This window comes from Rhopalosiphum padi, chromosome 3 (assembly GCF_020882245.1).
Source record: "Rhopalosiphum padi isolate XX-2018 chromosome 3, ASM2088224v1, whole genome shotgun sequence".
Lineage (NCBI taxonomy): Eukaryota > Metazoa > Arthropoda > Insecta > Hemiptera > Aphididae > Rhopalosiphum > Rhopalosiphum padi.
This window is the reverse complement of record NC_083599.1, coordinates 58105159-58130785: the sequence shown is the minus strand read 5'-3', so window position 1 is coordinate 58130785 and position 25627 is coordinate 58105159. Positions and strand designations below refer to the sequence as shown.

General features: G+C 32.3%; 1 protein-coding gene across 1 annotated transcript in view; it reads right to left on the bottom strand.

The window, feature by feature from the left end:
- LOC132924234 (optomotor-blind protein-like) overlaps positions 1–23090 on the bottom strand; it is a 58122-nt gene extending 35032 nt beyond the window's left edge. The window contains exons 1-2 of the mRNA XM_060988412.1: positions 22296–23090; positions 20794–21184 (exon numbers count right to left, since the gene is read on the bottom strand). Of these exons, the coding sequence (XP_060844395.1) occupies positions 20794–21184; positions 22296–22443 (539 nt within the window). The 5' untranslated portion in view covers positions 22444–23090. The remainder of the gene's footprint in view (positions 1–20793; positions 21185–22295) is intronic.
- Positions 23091–25627: the final 2537 nt, after the last annotated feature.

Genomic DNA, 25627 nt, shown 5'->3' with positions numbered 1-25627 from the left:
AATTAAACACGCTTGCCGATTTCGATAACGACGACTGCACTCAGCCGTGGGACGTACCAGTGATTTCGTATACCTATACACATTATTTAACAATATTATAAATTATTGTACTTATATCCAATATATTTTAGCGTTTCAAAAAAAACTCGAATATACGAATACAGCGAGGTAGTATTTAGTGTAATATGTAATGTATATAACAAAACATACAATAAATGATAATATTATATATTTCAACTCTAAACGTCGTACCTCCTATATTGTTTAATACATCCGACTCAACTATAATCAATCATATAGTTTGAAAAGAGTAGCAAAAATTAATAGAATATTAATCATTTTCAAATACATTAAAATGTAAAATATATAATATCCAAAGAACAAATAGGACGTCATCTCTTTACGATTGTATATAATTATTACCGCATATTATGTAGTAACATAATATTTCGCTTCACGTCAAATTAAACTAAATGTTTCGTGATAAATACATTTGATAAGTTTTACCGCAAAATTATGTGATTACAGAAAATGTGTAAAATTAACTATAATATTTAATTTAATCTACTTAATACTAGCTGGTGAGTAGTGGCTAATTATTTTAAAATTTGAACTAAGAATATTATAAATAATATTTATGGTGATATTAACAAGATTACAGTGCGCAGTTAACCTGCATACGGTCATCACAGGTCATTCTACATTAATCTATCACTAATCTGATTAATCACTTATATAATATGACGAAAGTGTCCTTCCTCCCCAAATGACCCGATCCGACAGAAATATTGTACCCGGCGGCGTCACCGCTACCCCCCCTCCACACATTTAAAGAATTCCAACTATCTGCAGCTATAGTTGTAATTGCATGTATGCGGAATAATCACTTTTGAGATTTTTTCCTTGACCGACGGACAACATTCATTCGTGTCAAAAATTTCCCGAAATACGCGGTGTATTATGATTATGTACAATAACCCAGCTAGTTTATATTAAAATATATATTAGTATGCAGTGCTGCGTTAATCAATTCTCTGCGGGTCGCCGCACAGTGCGACTGCTGAGCTGGACCTCGACCGAGTGACCATATAATATTATACAATATATATTGCGGCTGATAATCATATTATTACTATTAGGTATACACTACAGTCGTCAGTCATACAGTGCGGTGGGTTTCGCATAAATATGTATAATAAATATGTCATACAATTAATTCGAATAACACGCGCCGAGACTACTGAAGGTGCTATTTCAGCCAAATGCATACGTCATTTACGTATATTATATTAATATTATATTCAATATTATTCATAATATTAGATAAATAAAAAAAAATGAACCAACTTATAGAGAATAGACTGATATTTTTATACGTATACAATCGTGTTTGTTTTCAACATCCTCGATCCTCCACAATCATCATTCATCACTACCAGTAGGTATATAAGATAAATAATGAATTAAACGTATCTACATAACTTATACATGGGTATTGTGCTTATTAAATTATTGAAGTATTGCCATGTTTAATTCAAACTTTTAATTTTTGAAAATTTTAATCATAAATATTATACTTCCAGGGTGAAGTTATGCCGTACATAATATACATATATATATACTCGTAATATCACATATGCTGTTTCGAAGAGTCTATAACATAAAAAGTGAGCGTATAATATAGATATGTCCGAAAGCGCGGTATACCGTATACAGCACATCCGAGGTTCTTACAACGACACTTATAAATTATAAGTGTATAATATAGTATCATCTACAAAGTACCGTCTTTTTTCCTTCTTATAAATGCCGTTTTTCGAGTGAAAGAAAAAAAAATGAGAAATGATGTTAAGATAATATATATAATTGGGTAGTCCCCGCGCGGAAAGTCGTTTGCAACTATATACGCTGCTGCCGGCATTGACTCAGCATCATTAATCTTCTCTTTTTGTCGAAAAAGAAATTTTGAACAGAAAAAATTAGGTCTGCACGTGTTCACGAAACGATATACACCCAAAACGACGACGTTTTATCCTTTCTCGCGCTCATGTAGGTCGTGTGAAATATACAGTATAGTACTATACGATTTAAAGGTGTGTATCATATGTTTCGACCGATTTGACGAACAAAACGTGTTCTAAAACTATATAGCTCGGAAATCAATGAACTACCTATATACACAAAGAAATACTGCAGTGGATACTATACACGAACAATTACTATTGTAATAGTTATTTATTTTGTATAAGCTATTATTTTACACATATTCTTTGCGCGTTTTATATATGCACACTAAAAAAATAAAGATGATTAAATTTATGATTTTAATTATATTTTTAATATAAATTATTAAATTACCATCAAGTAACACAGACATTATCAACAAGTTAGTAATAAATAATAGGCTTGGTTTAAGTATTTAGATTTATACTCAAGTTCTGACCTAATTATTTTTAGTTAACATTTTATTAACTATACTTACTTACTGTATCTATTACCATAAAACACACATATAAACCTTATAATACGATAATGATTGCAATATCATATAAATCAAGATCATCATATTAAAGTTCTACAATGATTACTAAAGTAAAAATGCCTATAGGCATATCATCAGTAATACCAAGGTACCAGACTTAAAGTAACTAGTGTCTAGTATAATTAGTATGTATGTAATATGTATGTATAAATATATACATAAATATATATTATGAACGTAATCAATTGACTTAGTATAATATCCCTATCCGTCACACGCTTGCAATAATTGACAACGTAAATCGCATCAAGTGTGAACCATATTATATAATTTTATAATGTGTACAGCAGTTATTATAAAAGATAACCATCGTTAATTATTTTCATTATCTTGTAGTTGTCGTCGCATAATGATAGCGTACGTAAATAGCATTATTGTTTGCAGTTTTCTGACCAATTTACCCTCTGCGTAACCGTTACATAAAATACGTACATAAAATGTACACAAAGCGCGCTCGCGCCATCGCTGCAGTATATATTATAACACCTATAGGTATATGTAAGTATACAAATATATGTATAATATTATTACATAAACGAAACGTATAAGTGGCGCCGATCCACCCGTTCCCGCAAGTGGTACCCGGTGGGGTCGGTGGTGGCGTAGAAAACCATCGATCGCCTCCCTTCGCCGAACCCCTCATCGCGAGCCGCCACTGTCGCCGCCGACCGACAAACCACGCCCTTGTCGGCAGGCCTGTTAACGGCGGTGGCAGAAAAAAATAATAATAATATCATCGTGTGTCTATTGTTATTGTCTATATAATATATTAATATGTGTTTTTGGGAGACCGTCAATTCAATATCTGATGATCGGCAGAACGGTTTTTTTTTTTGCTCTCACGTCGTATATTATTTCACGCGCCGTCGTCCCGCGATAGATGCTGATTGATTATACGAATCGCAGACTACTTGACCCGGACGAATACAACCATATTATTGCACATACTAAGTGATACACGAATAAATATTACAGGAAGTATAAGCCGTTCAGGTAATATAATATTATATATTATATATAACCGATTCAGCTTTTTATTTTACATCAATATTCATATACGTCATATGAAGAACGAGATTCTATTCAAAAATTCAAAATTAAATACAGATTTATGTACGTCATATACAAAGTATCAATACAAGTAGCAGAAAAAACTATAACTTTCTGGAAATCAAACAATAATACTAAAATTTTGTGTTCAAAGCTAAAATTGATTCACTTTCATTATAGGTACGATGTAGACATTTCTTTAATGCACATCAATTAAGTTAAAATCTATCTACATAATAATAAATGTCTACAAGTCAGTTGCATACTAATGACAAAATATAATTTAAGGTTTGTTTTTATTTTTAATTTGTGTTTTGGGTAGAATCGACTGAAACTTAGGATTTTCATGTTTGTAGATACATTAATAACATACCTGTACAGTCCAATGAAATAATTTATATCATGGTGAGCATAAATATTTTCATATCGCTCACAAAAAATCCTAAATCATCCACTGTCGTATCCAAGACTCACCGTATATACATTGATGTGATTTAACACTATACATATATATATTATATGCACTATATAAACGATCAATATACTAAATATATAACATGTACATAATAAATTAATTTGTTATTATATTTATTATTACATACACGAAACTGCGTATACAAGTAGAAATATTATCATATACTCGTATTATCAGTATAATTATTATATCTTAACCATACTATTTAGGCAACGTATAAAATTCACCGTTTAAAAATGGTTATGACAATAAGTACACATTCAAGTATTTAAATTATAAAATACTATGTAAATATTACATATATTTATGTGACCTATGTATTACACGCCTAAGAGCATTTAAAACTGAATTTAATATAATATGAAAACAAATTACGTTAAAATTTCACCTCGTATAATATTTAAAAACTATTGTGTTTTAAAAATTATACAAGGTATATTAAACATACGAAATAGTCAAAAATTAAAATTCACATCGTTTTTCGTAATGAAATTGTTATGATGTAAAGCATAACTGTATGCGAATTAGAACAGTTTATAATTATATAATTTTTGTAATGTTGGCCGTCACAGTATGTACATATAAACCAGGTTCTGATTTCAGGATTCGAGCTATGTATGATATGTCGGGTGTTAGAAATAGAGAACAGCATGCACATGGGACAATAAAAAATAATCGGTGCTAATCGGTCATTTGTATATAAACTAAATAACTGAATCTTAAATGAAATAAAATAATTTTATTCGAAATTAAAATCATATTTTACAAGGATAAGAATAATACAAACATATCCAATTCCTATATAACGGGTTATAGCTTATATAGAGCCTCCTAAGAGGCCCCCTCCGTGTATCTGTATACGTTGCTAGAGATATTATGTACCTTTATCTTATATAAATAGTAAATAGTATGTATAGGATAAATGGCATAACGCAATAATCAAAGTATCACGATTCACGAGTGTTATTATGTACCTATATAATATATTAGTATTTACAGATAAGTCGCTAGTGATGTGCAGAAATATATCATTGCGGTATGTGACGCGGGTGGGTGCAGGTTGGTAAAACGTACTCGCATGCAGTCGCCATCTATATTATAAGATTATTATGATATATTTTACCTATTATAGAACACAAATATATAACATAATGTATAATTATTACATACAATATACATACATATATAAATAAGGATGGTCATGATTAAATTTTGTCTAATATTAACTGATAGTTCATTAAACGTATTGCAGCAGTAATAATAGCAGTACCTATATTATATTGTATACCGTATAATATAAAATTCAGCCCAACAACGACAACCTTTTACCAAATATAGAAATTAAAGTAATGCAGATATTTAGTTTCGTTATTATCGTAGTAACGAAATATAAAATGTTGTACCTAGGGTTTTTTTTATGGTTTCTACATTTATACGGCCGGCGCGGGGGCATTTCTGCTGTTGCACCAGGACACCCGGATGTAATAAACAAAAGTAATAACTCGCACAAATACTATTGTACAACATATAAACATATATATTATATTATATACATAATAAAATCATTTTTATTACCCAAACATGACCGTGAGTAGATTTCTGTGTAATTGTAATTCTACATCGAGAGACCCGGTGAGCACGATATCCGTTTTTGATACTATTTTGTTCATTAGTCATAATTACTAATTATTATTATTACTACTATTATTATTTCGTCTGTGTTCCGTGCACAAAGTGCGAAAAAACTTTGTTGCTATTTAGCATATATTATATGAGTATAAACTGTAATGCTACTTTAGTATATTACCACTAAACTAGACTATAAAGGTATTTTAATAGAGTATAGACACCAATATATAAAAACATACCTAGCTACTTTGTAAAGCCTGTACTTTGTATATAATACATTATATGTATACAATATTCATATTATATAGTTAAATTTACTATAATATCATTACATATTATTGCTACTGACGCTACTAGTATACAACAATCATATTATCTTGACTCTAATAAACTTAATTTCCATGCTAAATATGCATACCTATAATTTAGAAATGAATTTTTCCGAACTATTTACATTTACAACAAAGTAATGTGTGTATAAAAAATCAGAATCTTAGACAAATACGTGAAATACGTGTATAATTACTAATTTTGAATACATACTAATCCTGGTATTAATAGGAACTGACGACTGACTATAAAATAACTTGAATAACTAATAGGCAACAGCTATAAAAGATAGCAATATATGTTAATAATTGACTAGTAGACAGTATAAAAACTTATAATTGAATGAATAAGTCTAAATAAATACAATGAGTATATAAATAAATATATATATTAAATGGCTACGGTACCTAGATCACGCCATTGCGTGGTTTTGCATTTATTTTGACAGATTCATGAAAACCATTGAAAAACAGTCAACATACCTATTTTATAAAACGGATTGTGTACCTACAGTACCAATAACATAAAAAATAAACAAACAATCAGCTAATTAGTGGATATATTTATGTTTTCTCAAAAAACAAAAAACCCCATAAATTATATGTGCGATTTTTTTCAGGTTTAGATAAATTTGAAAAGCGTATCGAAATACTGCATTAAATAATATAATTTATTGGAGTGATTGATGCACACATTTCTGAACTTACAAACCTTAAGTTCTACACATGATTAAAACGTTTCGCGATCAAAAACATTTTGACGTAATTTATTTTTGCCGGTTGTATGCATGTGTGGCGCACACTTAATAGGTAAATAAAATTTATATACATAAAGTAGGTAGGTACATAATGTATATGTATATATTGTGGCGACGGTGGTGATGGGACAACAATCAATCGGTTTTGCCGCGTTAAGCCGTTTGATCCGGACCGGAAGTTAAGTATAAAATAACACATAATCCGCGATGCCGATTCTAATTTTCGGTCCGGTAACAATTTCACACCTACAGATTGGTTAGCGGGAGAGAGGGCAGATTAAAATAGTCAAATTCGTCTATTAACGCAGCGCGTCCGGTATGGCTCAGTGCGGGATTAGCGTTGGGTCCGAAAACGACGAGAAATCGTATATTATACATTTATAATTCTCGCTCGCGTATTATGATAATATTTCCCGCATCCGCGTAAATTAATATTCGTTTTAACGCTTGTATGCAGCGGTTATTATAATCCGATCGATCGTCGCAGGCGTACCTATGTTGTGTCGGGCGAGTTTTTAGTCACCTCATCTGCGACGACCGATATATACTCGTATATGTATATATGCGTAATCCGCACGTGCGTTGTTAACATATTTTACGCGCACAGTTTCAGGAGATCTGTGGCATAATCCAAAAATGTGTTCAAACTCGTTTTTATTTTTATATCTCTATATACGTTGAAGTTGTCGTATTAACGAATTACGTTTGATTTGTTAAAATATATCAATTATATAATGGTGTACAACGTTTTATGAAATTATATTGTACCTACACGAATAATGTATATATTTTATAAACATATTATATTATTATATACTATATATATATATTATATACACACAATGAATATATTATGGAACACACCACTGTGGTTTCTGGAGAAAATTTAATACTTTCGTGTCAAAGTATAGATATTCTTACAAACAGAGATAATGAAATTTAATAGGAATTTCACCAGAATTTATAAGAGGACACAACAATATATAATAATATACTCAGCTCACACCTGATTAATAAACCTATTTCAAATCTCGAGCTACTAATTTATCAGTAATAATGATTCTAATACACCACTATTAAGTACCTATCATACGAGTATAGAATACATAGATTGTAAATAATTATAACATCGATCTGTTTTGTTATATTTCTTTTCGCTCATTTAAAAATCATGTTTCCGTTAACTTATTTATGCATATAAATTTATATACTTATAGAATTATTTATATTTTATTTTTGTTTTATTAAATTAATTATTTTTTATTGTTTAAAAATATTTTAGAATGTAGTATTAAATATATTCATATAATTGGGGTCCAAACCCGTATAATATTTCAATAAATAAATATCAGATAGTATATTTATGGTTCAGTGTCTTATACTATACGCACAAAGTATAGTGAAAACTGATGACCATACTTCCGATATTGTGCAGATGACATACAACTGTTAAAATTATATATAATATAATATATATATAATATAGTCATAATATCGTGTAGCTTATTTTGCAGTCATTATATTAAGAATAATATAGGTAAGTAAAATTAATGGAATAAACATCACTTTAAATTAAAGTTTTAAAAAATTACTATTATTTAATTTTAGAATAATATGCACAAGTTGTAATAAATATTTATCTCTATAGATAATTTTCTAACAATAATTGTGTATATGATATATATATAAACGGACTATAGTCATGTGTATACACATGATTATATCAATGATTTAGGTATAGATTTTGCCTTATAGTATAATTCAATGAAAGTTTAAATTGTATTGTATAAATTTATAAATTTTAAATTATAAATGTAATCTTTCTAAAGTTTAACTATTATTACAGGCATTACAGTTTCTTTTATCCAATATCGGAAATAATCCCACATCAATTTCGAATGTCAACAATTTGGGTTATCTAATATCGTATAGGTAGGTACGGGCGCAATGGCTTTGTCTTAGGTATAAATAATATTACGTACCTTTAGCTTTTGCGATATTTTTAATTACGATTACAATGCAATAATAATGAGCGCGCATGGGTATGAATAATTCACGAGTTTAATAAAGTATAGTGCCGTGTCTTCGAACAGACAACGCGAATGGATCGCACATCAAATGGGAGGAATAACTTAAGCGAGTACAGTACAGAACACATTACACTATACATGCACATATTATATCTTACACGTCACCTATATAGGTACACTCGAAAAACGAAACAAAATAGAAAACACGGTCCATACATACTACATACTATTTAATAAAATAAAAATAATAATAATAATAGAATAAAACTCGGGCGTACCTATTTACTATTTACGCATTATAAAACATACATACAGGTATATGAGGCGCGCACATGAAAAAGGAGGAAGCTCGTCGCCGCTAATTGCGTTCTAATGTCGGCAGGCGTACAATAATTTGTGACGGTATCGCGTTCGCGTATAAAAACGTGTACCTATAATATACAGGTATATTATATACGTGTGCGCGGTTTTATTTTTTAAATTCATTATGAAGGATATGTACGGTCGGTACGTTATAATATTAATATATGTATATACAGTGCGTATAATATATTATTGTAGCCGGGTAATTTTTTTCCATATTATTCTTATACGAAGTGACACACACATACACGCGTTGTAATGATGATGATGACGACCGAGATAGAGTACTCGTGATGGGGTGGTGGCGGCGCTGCAGCAGTGGCGGGCTTAATAATAACCGGAAGTCGAATGGGCGGAGCCAACCGACGGCTGTCACCGGGCTGCCGTCGCCGTCGCCGCCGCCGAATATCACGCGAACCGCTCATCAGCGCCTATATTATCGTGTACATTATAATATATTTAATATTATATTATATTCGGAGCTCGCGCCAACGACAATAACGACGGCGTCCCGAAAACGCGTAATTTACACCTTATATCTACTGTATATAGGGCGTCGGCTAATGCTAGCGCACACACACACATATATATATATAAAGGTGAGTACAGACATATAATATACGCCACGACAGGGCCTCCGATGTCGACCGCGGTATACGTGTAACGCGCGGGTTGTATAGAAAATTATAATAATAATAATAATAATAATAATAATAAAATTAATGACGATAATAACCGACAACAAAAAACAGAAGAAATTACGGTAGGTATTATATACATGTTATAATATGTACCTGCTGCAGCTATATGTATATGTGTATATCTGACCCGCAGCGGCGGCGGCAAATGTACCTACCTATAAGCGCACAAATTATATGGTAATTCACGTCGTTTAGACGCGCACACGTGGAATAAAAAACAATTTGAGAGATTTCGGTATTTTTCGTCCGTTCCGCGCCCGTAGGTAATCCGTGCACCGCGCGCGTATTTACGCCCGGGGATAATGCACGTCGGTCTTTTTTATTATTATTTTTTCTGTTTCCATTATTCGCTTTTTACAACATAAATACATAATAATAATATACGTGTGCGTATATAATAGATATATTAAACTGTGGTGGCATTAGTGAAATCTAGTGCTATATAAAATATAATATCGGGTCACCCTCCGCCCACCCACCTTCCCATGGGCCATTCACACGTCACAGACTTATATGTATATTTCGCATTTTATGTGCCACCCGGTCCATCGACTCGTGTGTGGTACGTTTTCTAATAGATAAATATCGCACCTACCGCATGGAGTCGGAAAACTCCAGTATTAAAAAATAAACACTATTCAGACTGAAATAACATAAAAAATAACTATTTAAATACAAAAAGAAACGAGTCGCGTATAATATACGTGTATACTTTTAATGCGTTTAATGGTGTGTACGTGTTATAATTATCGCAATATATAGTTTCCCATGGAAACGGTTGAAATTATTATTATTGTTGCACCGCCTCGACGTGCAGGTTCGACGGTTTTGTATATACTTACAAATGTATAACATATAATGTATATATATATATGTGCGCAACCACCGAATATTCATATAATACATATAAATGCATAATAAAAAGTACCTGTGTATGTAATATTATAATAACTTCTATGTATACACTTTTGGTAATTTCACAAATTATATATATTGTACACCGCACGCCGCCCGCGAAACACGCATATTTTGTCGCCATTAGATTATGCTATTATTGTTATTAATATTACGTGGGTATAATATATACATATATATTATGTATTGCATTACGTGTGCGTTAGAACGCAACTCAAACCGGTGAAAATATAATTAAAAACGAAATAATAATAAAATATCAACGAATATTTCATATGTTCTGCGAGTGGTGGAAATAGTATATTATTATTATTATTATTATTTTAAACACGATTCTTTATTATTATTATTTTCACATCGTTTCTGGCAATTAATAGGTATATAACTGCAGTAGTATAGGTACCCAGTACCTACGTGCGTTATCGTTACAACAATATTAATAATTTCTCTCGACGATTCAAACATGCGACGGTCAAACGCGCGCCTCTAGTCAAAATACGCGAAAACGTACCTATAATATATCATTATAATTTTCTACCCGCAACTCTACTTGATTTTTTTCCCGATATAAAATATAATATTATCGTATAAATGGCGTGTTTAGTTTTCGTAGGTATACTTGTTGAAGTTGAATAACAATCGCGACGTCACGCTCAAAAATAGTTTAAAATTAGCAAGCATTAGTAGATATTTATATTTTTCAAGAGTCACCTAAAATGTATAGACGATCCAAAAATCTTGTTCCTGCTCTTTTAAAAGACAATGTATAATATTTTGAAACGCCCAGAAAATTCGAAAGACGGCCCGCGAGTACAATTATAATATATATATATATATATATATACACCAACCCTACAGGCATACAATATAATATATATAGAATTCTTACACGGGGTGTGTGTGCGTGTATAGCGTATGTAAACAAAACACACGACGCCCCTCGGACGGGGTGCGAAATAATATGCGCACACATACACCATGTATGCACTGCATATATACAAAACGCTGAAACCGAGAGTGTTGTGTCAAAGGTGTTTTTAGTCACTCTTCTCTCTCTTTCTCTGTCCAACCGGCAAACAAACGATCAATTTACTAACGCGGAGGTGGTGGTGGCGGTGGCGACGGCAGTTAAACTCGCGACGTGTGAATGTATGACATTATACAAAGGCCTCGGTGGCGAAAACCGCGTTGTGTTTTATCATCATCGCATATTATTATTATTATTATTATTATTGTTGTGTACATTACAATATAAACGCAGTTGTGAATTTCATGCACAGATGACAGACACGCAAATACATTATATTACACACGAAATGCGATTTTTATTGTACGCGCACGTTTATACACATATGTATGATATATTATGTACGTAGGTCAATGTAATATCATTTACGTCAGTATATACAAATATACCATATAGCCGCCGCGGAATTGTGCGTATATACAATAATAATTTGTGGTTTTATGTGTACCTACTACATTATATTATTATGTTTGTGTAATATATTATTATTGTGGTGGCACTAGGAGGAGCGCTTAACAAGCGCTTGTTGTACTTTGCAGTCGGACCGTGACCCGCGCGCTGTTTTGTTAGCGTACATTATAACTATTATTATTATACACGTACAATATAATATATAGATGAAAAATCCGATTTCTGATAGCGAATTTACAATTTGTATTAGTATTGTTGTATACTCGAACACATTAGGATCGGAATGAACGACGAAATCAGCAATATCGTATAACATATTATAGTAACATAGGCAAATCAGGATTTATATATACGAACTGTACAACTGGTGTCTGTATATAGCAGAATGGAAAAGTTTATTTCCCGTCGCAATACATTGTACGTTATACATACCATGTGAGTGGGGCATACTAAAAATAATATTTGTATATGCACACGTTTCCCACTTATGTAAATATAATATTATAATATAAAGCTGGCGACCGCTCGCGTTTTTCCGCGTGTACACGCGTATAATATATGTGAAACAATATAAGTTATAACGTCAGAAGCAGTAGCCGATGATATTATACTTTGATTATTGTTGTTTTATTTGAATAACAACGGGCGTGAAATTACGTTTGACATGTGTCAGTCAGTCAGTGCGTGTGATATGTGTGTGCGACTCGTCAACGGACGTACCAACAATATATATTATATAGGGTATAAAATCGCGTCCCTAAAGTCACACCACCAAAATTGTAATAGGTACACAAATATAACTTACAAATTACAAATACAATATTATTATAATATCACATTGTAATATTTACACAACGAATTTTATGAATGTACAACGTTTATTTTTTATTTTGCTCCCCCATCGGATTTTTAAGATTATATAATATACATACATAGCGTATGCAGCCAAACTTATAATTGCTGGTGTAATACCATTTTTCATAGACGATATAGACGCTCATGCTTACATAATATTTACTTTCAGAAATATGTAGGTACAACATTTATAAATTCTATATTATATATTATATTAAGAATAGATGTACGCCCCGCTGTATATTATATGAAATGCAGCGACGACGACAAGGTATAGTTTTCGAGAATATTAGATTTGTATAAATATACTATTATAACATTTTACAGTTTTTTTTAGTGATAACATGCGTAATATGTTCAATGTCGCTCACTTTTAAAGTTTTAAACCTTGTTATTATGACTCAATAAAATTAAACAAACTACAGTTCGGTCCGCCACTACTATACATATATATATATATGAGCCCCTAGAAAAGTAACAATAACCACCAACAGGTATATTAAAAAAAAAATAACAAGAGCACATATGTTTTATAATAAATATAAATGATATAAATATGATACGTGTATAATAATATTATATATTATATATATGAAACTCGCGTGACGTGTGAACGCTGGACGAGTTACAATATGAGCGTATATTGCGCGCAGTGCAAATCGAACCGCAAAATGTGCACAAAATCAGCAATCAACGTGGACCATTGTGTGCATATACACACACATACACACACACAAACGCACACATACATCGAAATAATATATACATATATAACATGTATTGTATACACATTTTAATAATATAATGCGACCGCCTCTTTACACGCGGGTCGACATCAATATTCGAATAATAAAAAAAAATACTCGACGATAATTTTCTATGGCGTCGTGACGTATACGACGTTATATCACCGCGGGTAGGTAGGTATATATAATAATATAATATATAGAAATACCTGCACGTTTTATTATTCGGTGTCCGGTCACAAAATTGTCAAAAACCCGCCACCATCATATAAAGGTGAGAATTATTATTGTTTTTTATTGGCGACACCTATTTATATAGCTGGATATATTAAATATGCGCTGGAACACACACACACACACACACACACATATATATATTATTTGTGTATATATTATATTGTAACTATATGCGTGTAATGGTTATAACCAGTCGAGAGACCCGCTGCACGTTCACGTTTTATTATATTTTATTCATCGCGTTATTATACTCGTATATTATTGTTCAAATGTTCAATACTTACTACTTCAGCGCTCGCTTGCGTGATAGTATGCATTGGATATACAGTGAAAAATAATTTTTCATCTGTTTGCGAGGTCGCGTGTGGTCGATACAATTATTACAGTATATTGTAATACTTTAACAGCCCAATATTATTATATACGCATCATTCAGCATGTTATTAAAGATAAAATAATAACATTTTGTGAAGAGCATCCCACGGCATATAATATTATAATATAATATCTATCTGACTATATTTAACAGTTTTAACACTAGCGATATTAGGAATTTGATTTGGTAAGGAATATATATTTTTAAGTAAAATTTTGTAAAAACCATGTCTATACCCAAAGACTTAAATTCAATAATAAACACATTTATTTGTGTTACAATTGAATTCTAAATACCTACATCAAATTATTTTTATAGATATTATCCAACATTTATTTTTTAATATTACCTATATGTATAAATATTATAAACTATATCCAATTTCCTCGAACTTTTAAAAATATCATCTGCAATATTTTATACATACCTAATATAAGCTTATTCAGAATTAAATGTACTGCTATTAAGATGTAAAATTTAGTTATAGGTACCTAAATCAAAAATTTTGTAAATCTTTTTTTCCAATTTTCCTACTCTTTTTAATTTTTAGAATATAAAGAGTATGAACTATGTATAATTTACCAGAAAATTTTTGTGGGATCTAATTACTTCTCAGTCCCACTTATTACACCTATGCTATGTTATATTGTATAGTAAATGCTTGGAATATAATATTGTATACCAAACATATTTGTATATTATTATATAAATTGGCTATTGGATTATACAGTGTACACAAACGTGTGAAAAAAATATAATCGTAAATCGTTTGATTAAGACGTATGTGCGAACGAAATCCAAGACGCACAACGTATTTGGTCGTATAGATATTTAATTATAAAGATAATAATAATAATATGTTAGTAATAAGAGATAACACGCGTCATTTATACGTCAGCAATGTTTGAATATAATGTTTAATTCATTAGTGTGTGTATATGTATAATATAAGGAGTGGTAAAGTGATGGCTGTGTCACCAACTCGATATACGCACGCCTATATTATAATTACATTTAAAGATTGGGCTATTGCGACGGAAACGTGTATTTGGAACATAGAAACTTTCATTACAATATGTAGGTAGGTAGCTGATTATAATATATTATTATTGTGTTTGTAACCGCGGTACCGCGGGCTAATGCGATTATGCGCCCGTATATATACCTCCTACTGCAGATACCCGTCAACGGTATCAAATCGTAGGTTAATATATATTATTACCACTTAAATAGTCTTCTAAATAAGTATAGTGTAGGTACACGCAATAAGTTATGCCATATTCTATAAAAGCTAAAACTCAATATATAATTAATTAGGATTTTTGGGAGTGCATACCGGACGTGCGCGGAAACAATGATTTCGAAAAATTTTCTTGGTATAATTATATACATTTATGTAAATATAAATTTGATAAATATAATATACATCATTAACTGCTATAATCGTCAACTTATATATATTTAATAAGAAATTACACAAATAAAGTGAACGGATTCATTCGTTATTTTAAATACAATTTTTTACTATTAGTGAGTTCATGTAGATAGGTATACTTATACATAAACAAACAATAGTATTTTTAATTTGTTATTACAGATAAATAATAACATCAATAACATAATGTTAATACAACTGTTATTGAGAAGTTTTAGATTGTTTTACCTAAAACGATTAATATGTATTTATAAGCCATCAGAACTAATACTATGAAATAGCCAATAAGCACAGCATAATATATTTTATATTATAAAATATCGTGTAAAAAGTCATCACAAAGAGTGAAAATGTGTACAGGCTGGGCAGAACCTATTGAAATTCCTAAATCAGTCTTATTAAACATTAAGCTATCATAACATACTATTATATATGCTATATAGTACCTATACACAAATCTATATAAATCGAATGTACAATTATTGTATATATACAAAATAATAAAAATAATTTCACACAATTAAACACGAACATTAAAGTCTGTTCATGACTTCGTGTACCTCTTGTATAATACATAAACACATGAAATAAACGGGTGGAATGATATGATAGCTTATATTATTACTTATTACTATTATATGGATAATATAATGTTACTGTATAGAATGCTCTTTTATTATACTCAACAACGTAACATATAATATTATATAACTACCCACCCATGCCATAATATTTCCCTGTGCAGACACGTGCGTACTTATATACACTTATATACAGTCGTATGTACAAATAATACGATAGGATTCCCGCGGTTATGCAAATACCTACCACCGCGTCTACAGACGGACGGCCAAAAATTGAAGTTTTGGGGGTGTCTTGCGGACAGTCTGGTCGCGCAGCTAGGGTGCACGACGTCGCTGCATATCTCCGGGGATTATTATGCATTATATTGTTATTATTATTTCTGTGTTCTCGACATCACAGACACAGAAGACAGAGTTGTGGGTAATTTATCAATCATTGTGCCATGTATCACGTTTACAAGACTGACAAACTCGCCCCTACAGTGCGCGCACCTCAGGGATTAAGAGGACGTTTAATGCGGGTTTATACCTATTATAAAATATTTTCTTCTTTTTTAGAAACACAAACACAATATAGTGTGTCTACAATATTTTTATCATACGTATTATCATATTATATTATATACCTATACGTTTAATGCACTCTCAATTGATATGCATCCGAAAAATAAAAAAACGGCCGAGTCATCACTGTTGTACTGGTATATGTGGGGAAAACGGTAGATATGTTGGACGTACGCATTAAAACGACTACGTATTATAATACATATATATTATACATTGTCGGCCGGCAAAACGATCGTTTTGTAACAAGTTATATTGTCGCGCGCACGAATTGCACCCTGAATTGCACGGTGGCGGCGGCATCGGCGACGGCAAAGGATTACAAGAAGGGTAACGATAGTGTTACACCGAAAGGATATTATATAGCCCCTATTAGGTACATACATCGACGAACTGCAGTTAAAGACGATATATTGCCATCCCCGCGGGCAGAAAGGTTTGTGAGCAGATTGAGGAAAACGTCTGCACAGCATGCGTTCGGGTCTTGTATAGGTAGGTATATATATTAATATTATTAGATGCACACTGCGCATACGGCGGGGGTATACACCGTGTGACGTTTTCTCTTATTCCCGCGGACAATAGTCCCAAAGGAGGAAAGATACCAGCGATAATAGATAGTTGGAAAGAGAGAGAGAGAGAGAGAGAGAGAGAGAGTGAGCGAACGAGTAGAGAAAAACGTAAAAATACTTAGACCATCGTTTATTTACAATGAATTGTGCACGGTTTTGTGTGCGTGTGTGTGTGCATATGTATGTATGTATGTATGTATAGTTGTACACACACACTCGCGGGAGACGCAAAGTATTTAGCCACAATATAAACGACGACGACGACGATCTCGCGACGTAACCGATGGGGCGCGGTGTGAGGTCTCGACGAGCGTGGTTTTATCATCTCTCCATGAAAGGGACAATAGCCGCGTGTATTATATGCCTTTTAACAACGTCAAAACACACACTCACACATGCATAAATGATATAAATACACGTATTTATGTGTGAGCTCGGACCTGTGTGTGTGCTGCTACTCTCTTGGTCCCAACACGCACACACACATATGCATTAAACGTCGTATGCACAATGTACGTATAATATATAATAACAAAATATACACAATATATAATACGTTCTAAACTCGCGGCGGTCTGTCTCGGTATCTCGCGCTCGCGTCTCCGAAAGAGACCGTCCGCCGTGCACCCAATACCTGCAGCTATGGCGTTTGAGGAATTCACGAGGACTATTAACTACTGCTGCGGCAGCCGCTAGCCGCATTATATTATTATTTTATCATCGTCATATACACACACGTTGTGCTGTTGATATATATATATGATATCGCTATATGGGTATATTATGTACCTATACGCACCTACATACACATACTACGTATAGTATTGTATTATAAGCGCGTGATATAGACCTACAGCGGCGAGATCGACCGCGGTAACGCACGATTAGAATAATATAATATACCTAGGTATATATAGGTAATAGGTATACCCCGAGCAACTGAGCGATCCATTAAATGTAAGACCACTCATTATTTCAAAAACTATTAACGTTTACGAAAAAAAAAAATATGTTGTACAAAATGTTATGTCGTTAAAATAACATTTTTCACTAATTTTATTTTCATCGTATATTTTAGTATTTTAGTATTTTTTTTTTTTTTTGTAAACAAAAATGGTAACACATTTTAAACTCCTTATTCCTTATTTTAAGTTAACTAAAAAACTACTAGTGTGAAATTTGATTGTTATGGATCCAAATATTCCTATCTCCTTCGAAGTATATATGAAATTAAAAATCTATGCTGCCGTTCCAAGGAGAAAAAATTAAAAAAATTGATTTCCAAAAGTGTTAGGTATGTATAACGACTTAAAATATCATGTACCTATTATCTAAAAGAAATATTTTCAATAACATGTTTTTTTTTTTTGAAATAATAAGTGTCTTGCGTTAAATGGATCACTCCTAGTATATTATTATAAAATATAATAAAATAATGTGATCGATGTGTTCTAACCGCGTGGCCGTCTCTTTTGTCATAACCTGTCCCTTCGAGTATCGGCTTACTGTAAGCAGTTAACCAGTATGGTTAGATCTTAGATAGGTATATTATGTAAGTAATGTCATTATTACATATAACTGTATAGAAGTTTTTTTATCAAGAAAGTTAGTGAAAAAAACATATTAAATTATCATATTGGCAGGTACAATTCTTATGGCTTATAGTACCTATAGTTAATTACACATATTTAATAATGTTATAATTTATAAATATATTATAATGCTACAATTGCAGTCTTTGATTGAAAATTTTGCACGTATGTAGTATAAATAATAAACTACCTAATAAGTATAACAAACAAATAACGACTATGATTCAATATAATAGATGCTTGCTGTAGAGTTCCACAGCAATATAATAATAAAATCGTGCCTGTAAATATGCAAAATCTGATGTCATCGCAGGGTGTGATATTGAATTATTCGGTAAAGGTATGCAAATCAATATTAAAGAAATCCAAATGACCGTAAATAACCCAAGTCGATAATAATATATATAATAGTTATAAATAATAAATAGATTATTACTGTTGGCGGGTTGTTTGGGACATCAATATAAAACGTCATTAATAATAACTTCTGTCCTATATAGTATATACTTTTATATATTTATGAATGTGTGTGCCAGCAGGGCACGATGCACGATGCATAGAAGCACGCGATTCAGTTGTATATCCTTTTATTCCGTGTCCCTTGCTGAGCTCATTCAAAATGTATACCTAATTCCAAATCAATAACTGGTAATAATATATATTTAAGTATATTGTAATAATTAATAGCGGAAATTTTATTAAGAATCGTATTATTATTTACTATCCACGATTATTTTAATTATTATTATTATTATTGAACTTACTACCCTGCAGATTTCAAAATAAATTAATATTAAATCTAAAATAATCAGTTAATATATATAGCAGAATCATAATTCTTATTTATTTTGCAAAATAAAAATTAAGAAAGTAAATCTTAAGAAAACGTTAAATAGGTACACATTAAATATTTCATCAGGTATTTTTTTTTAACTATAATAAAGAAACTAAAGATGTTATCATTTTACATTACTTTACGATTTTTTTAATATTTTGGATAATCCTAAATATATATTGTATAATAGAAAATAACCCTGCATTTTTATTTAATTTTTTTTAAATTTTCCAAATGGAAATGAACAGTATAGTATCTTAAATGTTAACAAACTAATATTAATTATAGTCAGAACTGAAATTATGCGAATTTACCTTAAGTTTTGAAAATCCATAATCGTATTTTATTTTTAAAATATATTACCCCATTTTATTTTCAACTTCCAAGTTCTAAACCTTATTGCTTATAATTGTAAACAGAAAATCGTTTATTATTCCATATAATTATAATTAAAATGTATTCTTCTATATCCACACACAGTCATATATATATATATATATATATATATATATATATATATATACAATATAACAATATAAACTAGAAATTATAATGACGTTTTGGAAAATGTATTACCTATTTATAAATTTATGGTTATATATAAGGAACTATGGAAGTGCGTATTATCATGAAATACGAATATTATATATACCTACCGAACGATCATATACGCTCGACAAAATACGCAATAATACCTATAGAGCTAAAACTTACAAGCTAGTTCGTAGTATATTTATTTTACATATTGCATGTAGCATGATGCGTACCTTCCGGTTTTGGTGATGATCATTTCTGTGCCCAGTTCGTGAAATTTGGACCAGAGCTCTTTTGAAACGGACTCGAGGTAGCATTCCGTAGATGCCAAATCTGGACTGGTACATTTTGCCAACATTGTTGCCAAGTTCTTAGAGGTAACTTGTGCAGAATCGTGCGGGGGCGGTGTCCGGTCACCGTCTTCAGACGAAGCGCTAACCGTTTCTCTGCATCTCTTTTTTTTTGAACCACTAGCCGAGCCATTCTGTTTTCCGTTGCCCGCATCCACTGAGGACCGACGATGATAGCGGTTGGCTGCCAAGTCTTCCGGTTCCGAAGTCTCAACGACGTCAACTTCAATGTCCAAATCTTCAGTCCCACCCATTGAACCTTCACCTTCCGCGCCTGCACAAAATTCAATAGTAAAACATAAATAATCAAATTTAATTGGTTTACATTATAGTAGTTGGTATCTATATATATATTTAATATAGGTACACACATATCGTATGGGTAATATTAAAATAAATAATAATTATGTTTGTAGTAAAAATAATAATCATATAAATAATTATATTATTTAATAAGCAATTATATTTAAACTACTGCGAATCACTCATATAATTTATAATAAGATTTTAAATTATAGTACTGCACATCAATGATTTTAATGGAATTCAATTGATTAACAAAGCATATTGTTAAATGATAATAATTAATAAGTATAATAAAATTATATAAATAAAATACGCAATAGCGTATAAAATATATTCTGCCGAATTTAATCCTTATATTATATATATAGAGAACATGGGTAAATAAATAAATAAATAAATATTTAAATATCATATCATATCATTGTGTCTAAATAAGCAATATTGTCATTAAATTGTATAATATCCCCGTTAATGTTTCAGTGCTCCAAAAATAGTTTTGTTATATTAAAAGACGTATTTATAAGTATGACTTCCCGAGGCATACGCGTACAACGATATATACCTACATACACAATCAACAAAATATATAAAAAACGAAATAAAAATGAAATGTATACAAAAATATGTAGGTACTACCTATGACATAATATGTTTATTTTATATAATAGGTAAACTCTACGTAGAAATAAACAGGATAATACCTAAAGCTGTATATTATATTAAAATATACATATGACTATAAAACGTAATCAATTAAAATGAGCTACATTTCTATAGCTTTGATATAAGATTACATTGATTACAATAATATAATTACTAGATAGTAAGCTGATGACTCGAAAACGAAATTGATAGATAAAATTTAAAAACAAACAATTTGAAAATTTACCGCAATTATAATATTGTTATAGCAATACTAAATTTATTTCAAGTTGATATTGCAGTTAATATAAGACTGTAGATATTTAAAATCTATCATATTGTATTATAGTATATAATGAACGAATAAAAAACAAACATAAGACACGCGTATAGTTAAAGGTAAATAATATAATATACACAATTATTTTGGCACTCACCGAACATGATGTTGTGTCTCGAATCGGCAGCGGTGGCAGCGGCAGCGGCGGCGTCATCTTTGCGCATAATAGCGTCGATCGAAAAGTCCGTGGGCTTTTTGATCGCGCTGGCGGGATGCTGTTCCTGGTTGGCCGTACCCATTATCATATTATTACCGGTAACAAGGTATCGCAACCGAACCTATGCGGCCGGCGAAACGAAAAACGCGCGCGCACGGAGCGAACAACAATATGTATATTATGCCTGGGCACCTATAGGTATATACCTAAACCTAGGTATCCGCGACACGGTATGCGGTGGGCGGACAAATCACGGTCCTGAAAATAATTTGATATTCTTCGGGTGTACTGTACCCTAACCGTGCTGGAGACGAGAAAAACACACTTGAAAACCGCTGCGCGAAACGGAACGTAATTCCGTTGAATAATATTATTGCGGGTTAAACGCGAACGGCAGCGACGTCGGCGGCCGTCGTCGTCGTCGTTTCGCGGACCATATCGCTTGCCGTTGTAATACGAATAATAATAATAATGTTGTTATGGAAAATAAAACGCGGCGGCGGAACGGACGTGCCGAAAACGAATGCGATCACCGCGCCCGTGAGACGTGGTCGTCGACTGATGGGTGCAGGTTACGTGTACGGTGTATGTATACCTGCGCGGTTGCGTCGCCGTCAGTCGTCGTGTGCGCGGTGCGACGTACGACGTGCGAGTGCGATGTGTGCGCGGCGTGTGCGGCCGGTCAGTCGAGTCAACGTCGGTAAACTAAAACGTGGCGGCGGCTAGTGCGCAGGTCGAGAGACTGCCGTCGGTGGCGGAGGCCGCGGTCCCGTCGAGCCCGGCCCACCGGGCACGGTCGCGGGGGGAAAGGGGCGTGGCCGTCCGGATATCGATCTCGCCCCTCCCCGCCGCCCGTCGACCGATAGCTCAACGCGGCCCAATCAGATGGGCGTGCCCCCGTCGCCCCGCCGCCGCTTCTACACTGCCAACAAATACGGCGCGGCGGCGGTGATAATGTGTACAAGCCTGTCGTTGATTTTCTCCGTCCTCTCCCCCCCACCCCTCCCCCCGTCCGCCTTGTAGTCTACGGACAAGAACACCGAAACCGCAGCTCTCCCTCCCCGCACCGCCGAAACGCTCGTTCTTCACCCGCCCATTAAACGCCGTCTCGGCGCGAACACAACACAACACCGCTGCTACATTATTATTATAATATTATATACGTAATAATAATAATTGCAGCGCGAGTTTACAGTGTACACAATGTGCATAGCCGTCGTAGGTAGGTGGTACATGTATATTATATTATACGCTGCAGGTCATACTCTGTGCTGCAGTGTTTTTTCCGCGTATCCTACCTATAAATATATCGTATATCGCACTGTATATATTCCGCGGCGCAATTTGCATATAATAATAATTTGATGTGTATAAAACGCGCGGTATCGTTACCGAACAATATGCGCTACAGCAGTTTTTCACCAACACTATTTATATACCGCAATATACGTATAATATAGATACCACTCACCAATATAAAACGTATTGGGTATAGAGCTAATATAATATACGCGTGTGGGCGACCTACCGCGCGTTCAGTGGCGTGGCGAGAACATATTTTTTGACCCTTTATAGTATTATATACACATATCTATATAGGTATTAATATTATATATATATATATATATGTATATGATGCAACGAAGCAGATGTCGTTCGTCGAGACAATGATCGAGCTTCCATATAAGGTGATTCTTTTATCGAATACCGCCACTCATTATTTCAAAATCTATTTTGAATTTTTTTTAAAGATATTTTTTTACATTATTTTCAATCTAATTAAAACATTTAAAAATAATATAGGTATATATTATTCATTGGTGAGTACCTACCTACCTATTATTTTTTCTTGAATGACAACATACATTTTTAATTTCATATTTTAAAACAGAATATTTTCCGGAGTATTTCGATGTACAAAAATAGAAATTCGGACGAGTGGTTTATAAGTTTATAAGTATTAAAAGTTTATAGGTGAGCGGAGTAATACGTAGATCAACATTTTGGGGGGTATCACTTCAACCCGCTCGCCAAAACTTTAGATACTTATAAAGTTATAACTCATAAATTATTCGTTCAAATTTCTATTTTTGTACCTCGAAATATTCCTGTAAAATATTCTGCTTCAGAATATAAAATTACTCTTAACAGTGCCGGCGTGAGGGGTGTGCACGAAGTGCTGCCGCACAGGGCCTCGCGCTTAGTGCAACGAAAAAGAGCCTTGCGATTTTTTATTGGTGTTTTATATTTTTATATTATTATCATCACGTTTTTTTAACATACGCCGCACGGCGAGTGTATAGACAGATAATAGAATAATAATTTAAGGGTTAAATTAAAGGTCGGTGGGATTAACGTGCTATGTAGAAATTTATAAATGTTACAGCAGTATGTCCAGTAAAATCAAATAACTTAGTATAATTTCTTTTAAATATTATTCGGACAGTACGTAACACGTTCTTTCAACGATCGCCGGTTTCTAAGTTAATACACAATGATTAAGTACGATAAGAATATTCTGGGTATTTTCTCGCCGACTCTTCAATTACTATTATTATAATATTTATATACACTGGTATGATTTCGTAAAATTGTATTTTTCCAGCGTCGGCCGTCGCCGTATGTTGACGATGTTCGAAGACGATTTTAGGAAAAATACACCCGTTACACCGATAAGCCGATAGCAAATGTTATTATTATTCTTAGTTAGCTGCCTGTCATCAAGTCTTAGTCGTCTGAGTCGTCCGATTTCATTATACGAGACTAGAAAACAATATTGTTAAATTATTCAAAACATTTGTTATCCTCGACGCTCCACCGCCACGTACACGTATTTGACGTATTCATTGCCCATTGGTATAGCTGTTCAATTTTACAGGTAAATAGGTAACAAACTAGTTAGAACAATGTATCTAATCAAATGTATTTTAGAATAAGGATATTATTTTATTATGCTTTAAAAGTGGGTCGAACTAAACTCGAACTGAAATTTTAAATCGTAAATACATTACTATAATAATTTACTAGACACTAGTAAAGTAATAAATAAAAAATAAAAAGTAACTGTCAGGGGCCAATTACCAACCAGACCAACGATTAATCGCTTATGATTTATTAATACTAAATAACAATTATTAATATCGATTTTAATCTTAATATTTAAGCGTGTTACAAATTTCGATTATGTAAATAGTATCCAGGCAAAAAAAAAACTGTAACTTATAATATTAAAATTAAAAATAATAACTATGCCACTAGAAAGAAAATTCAAC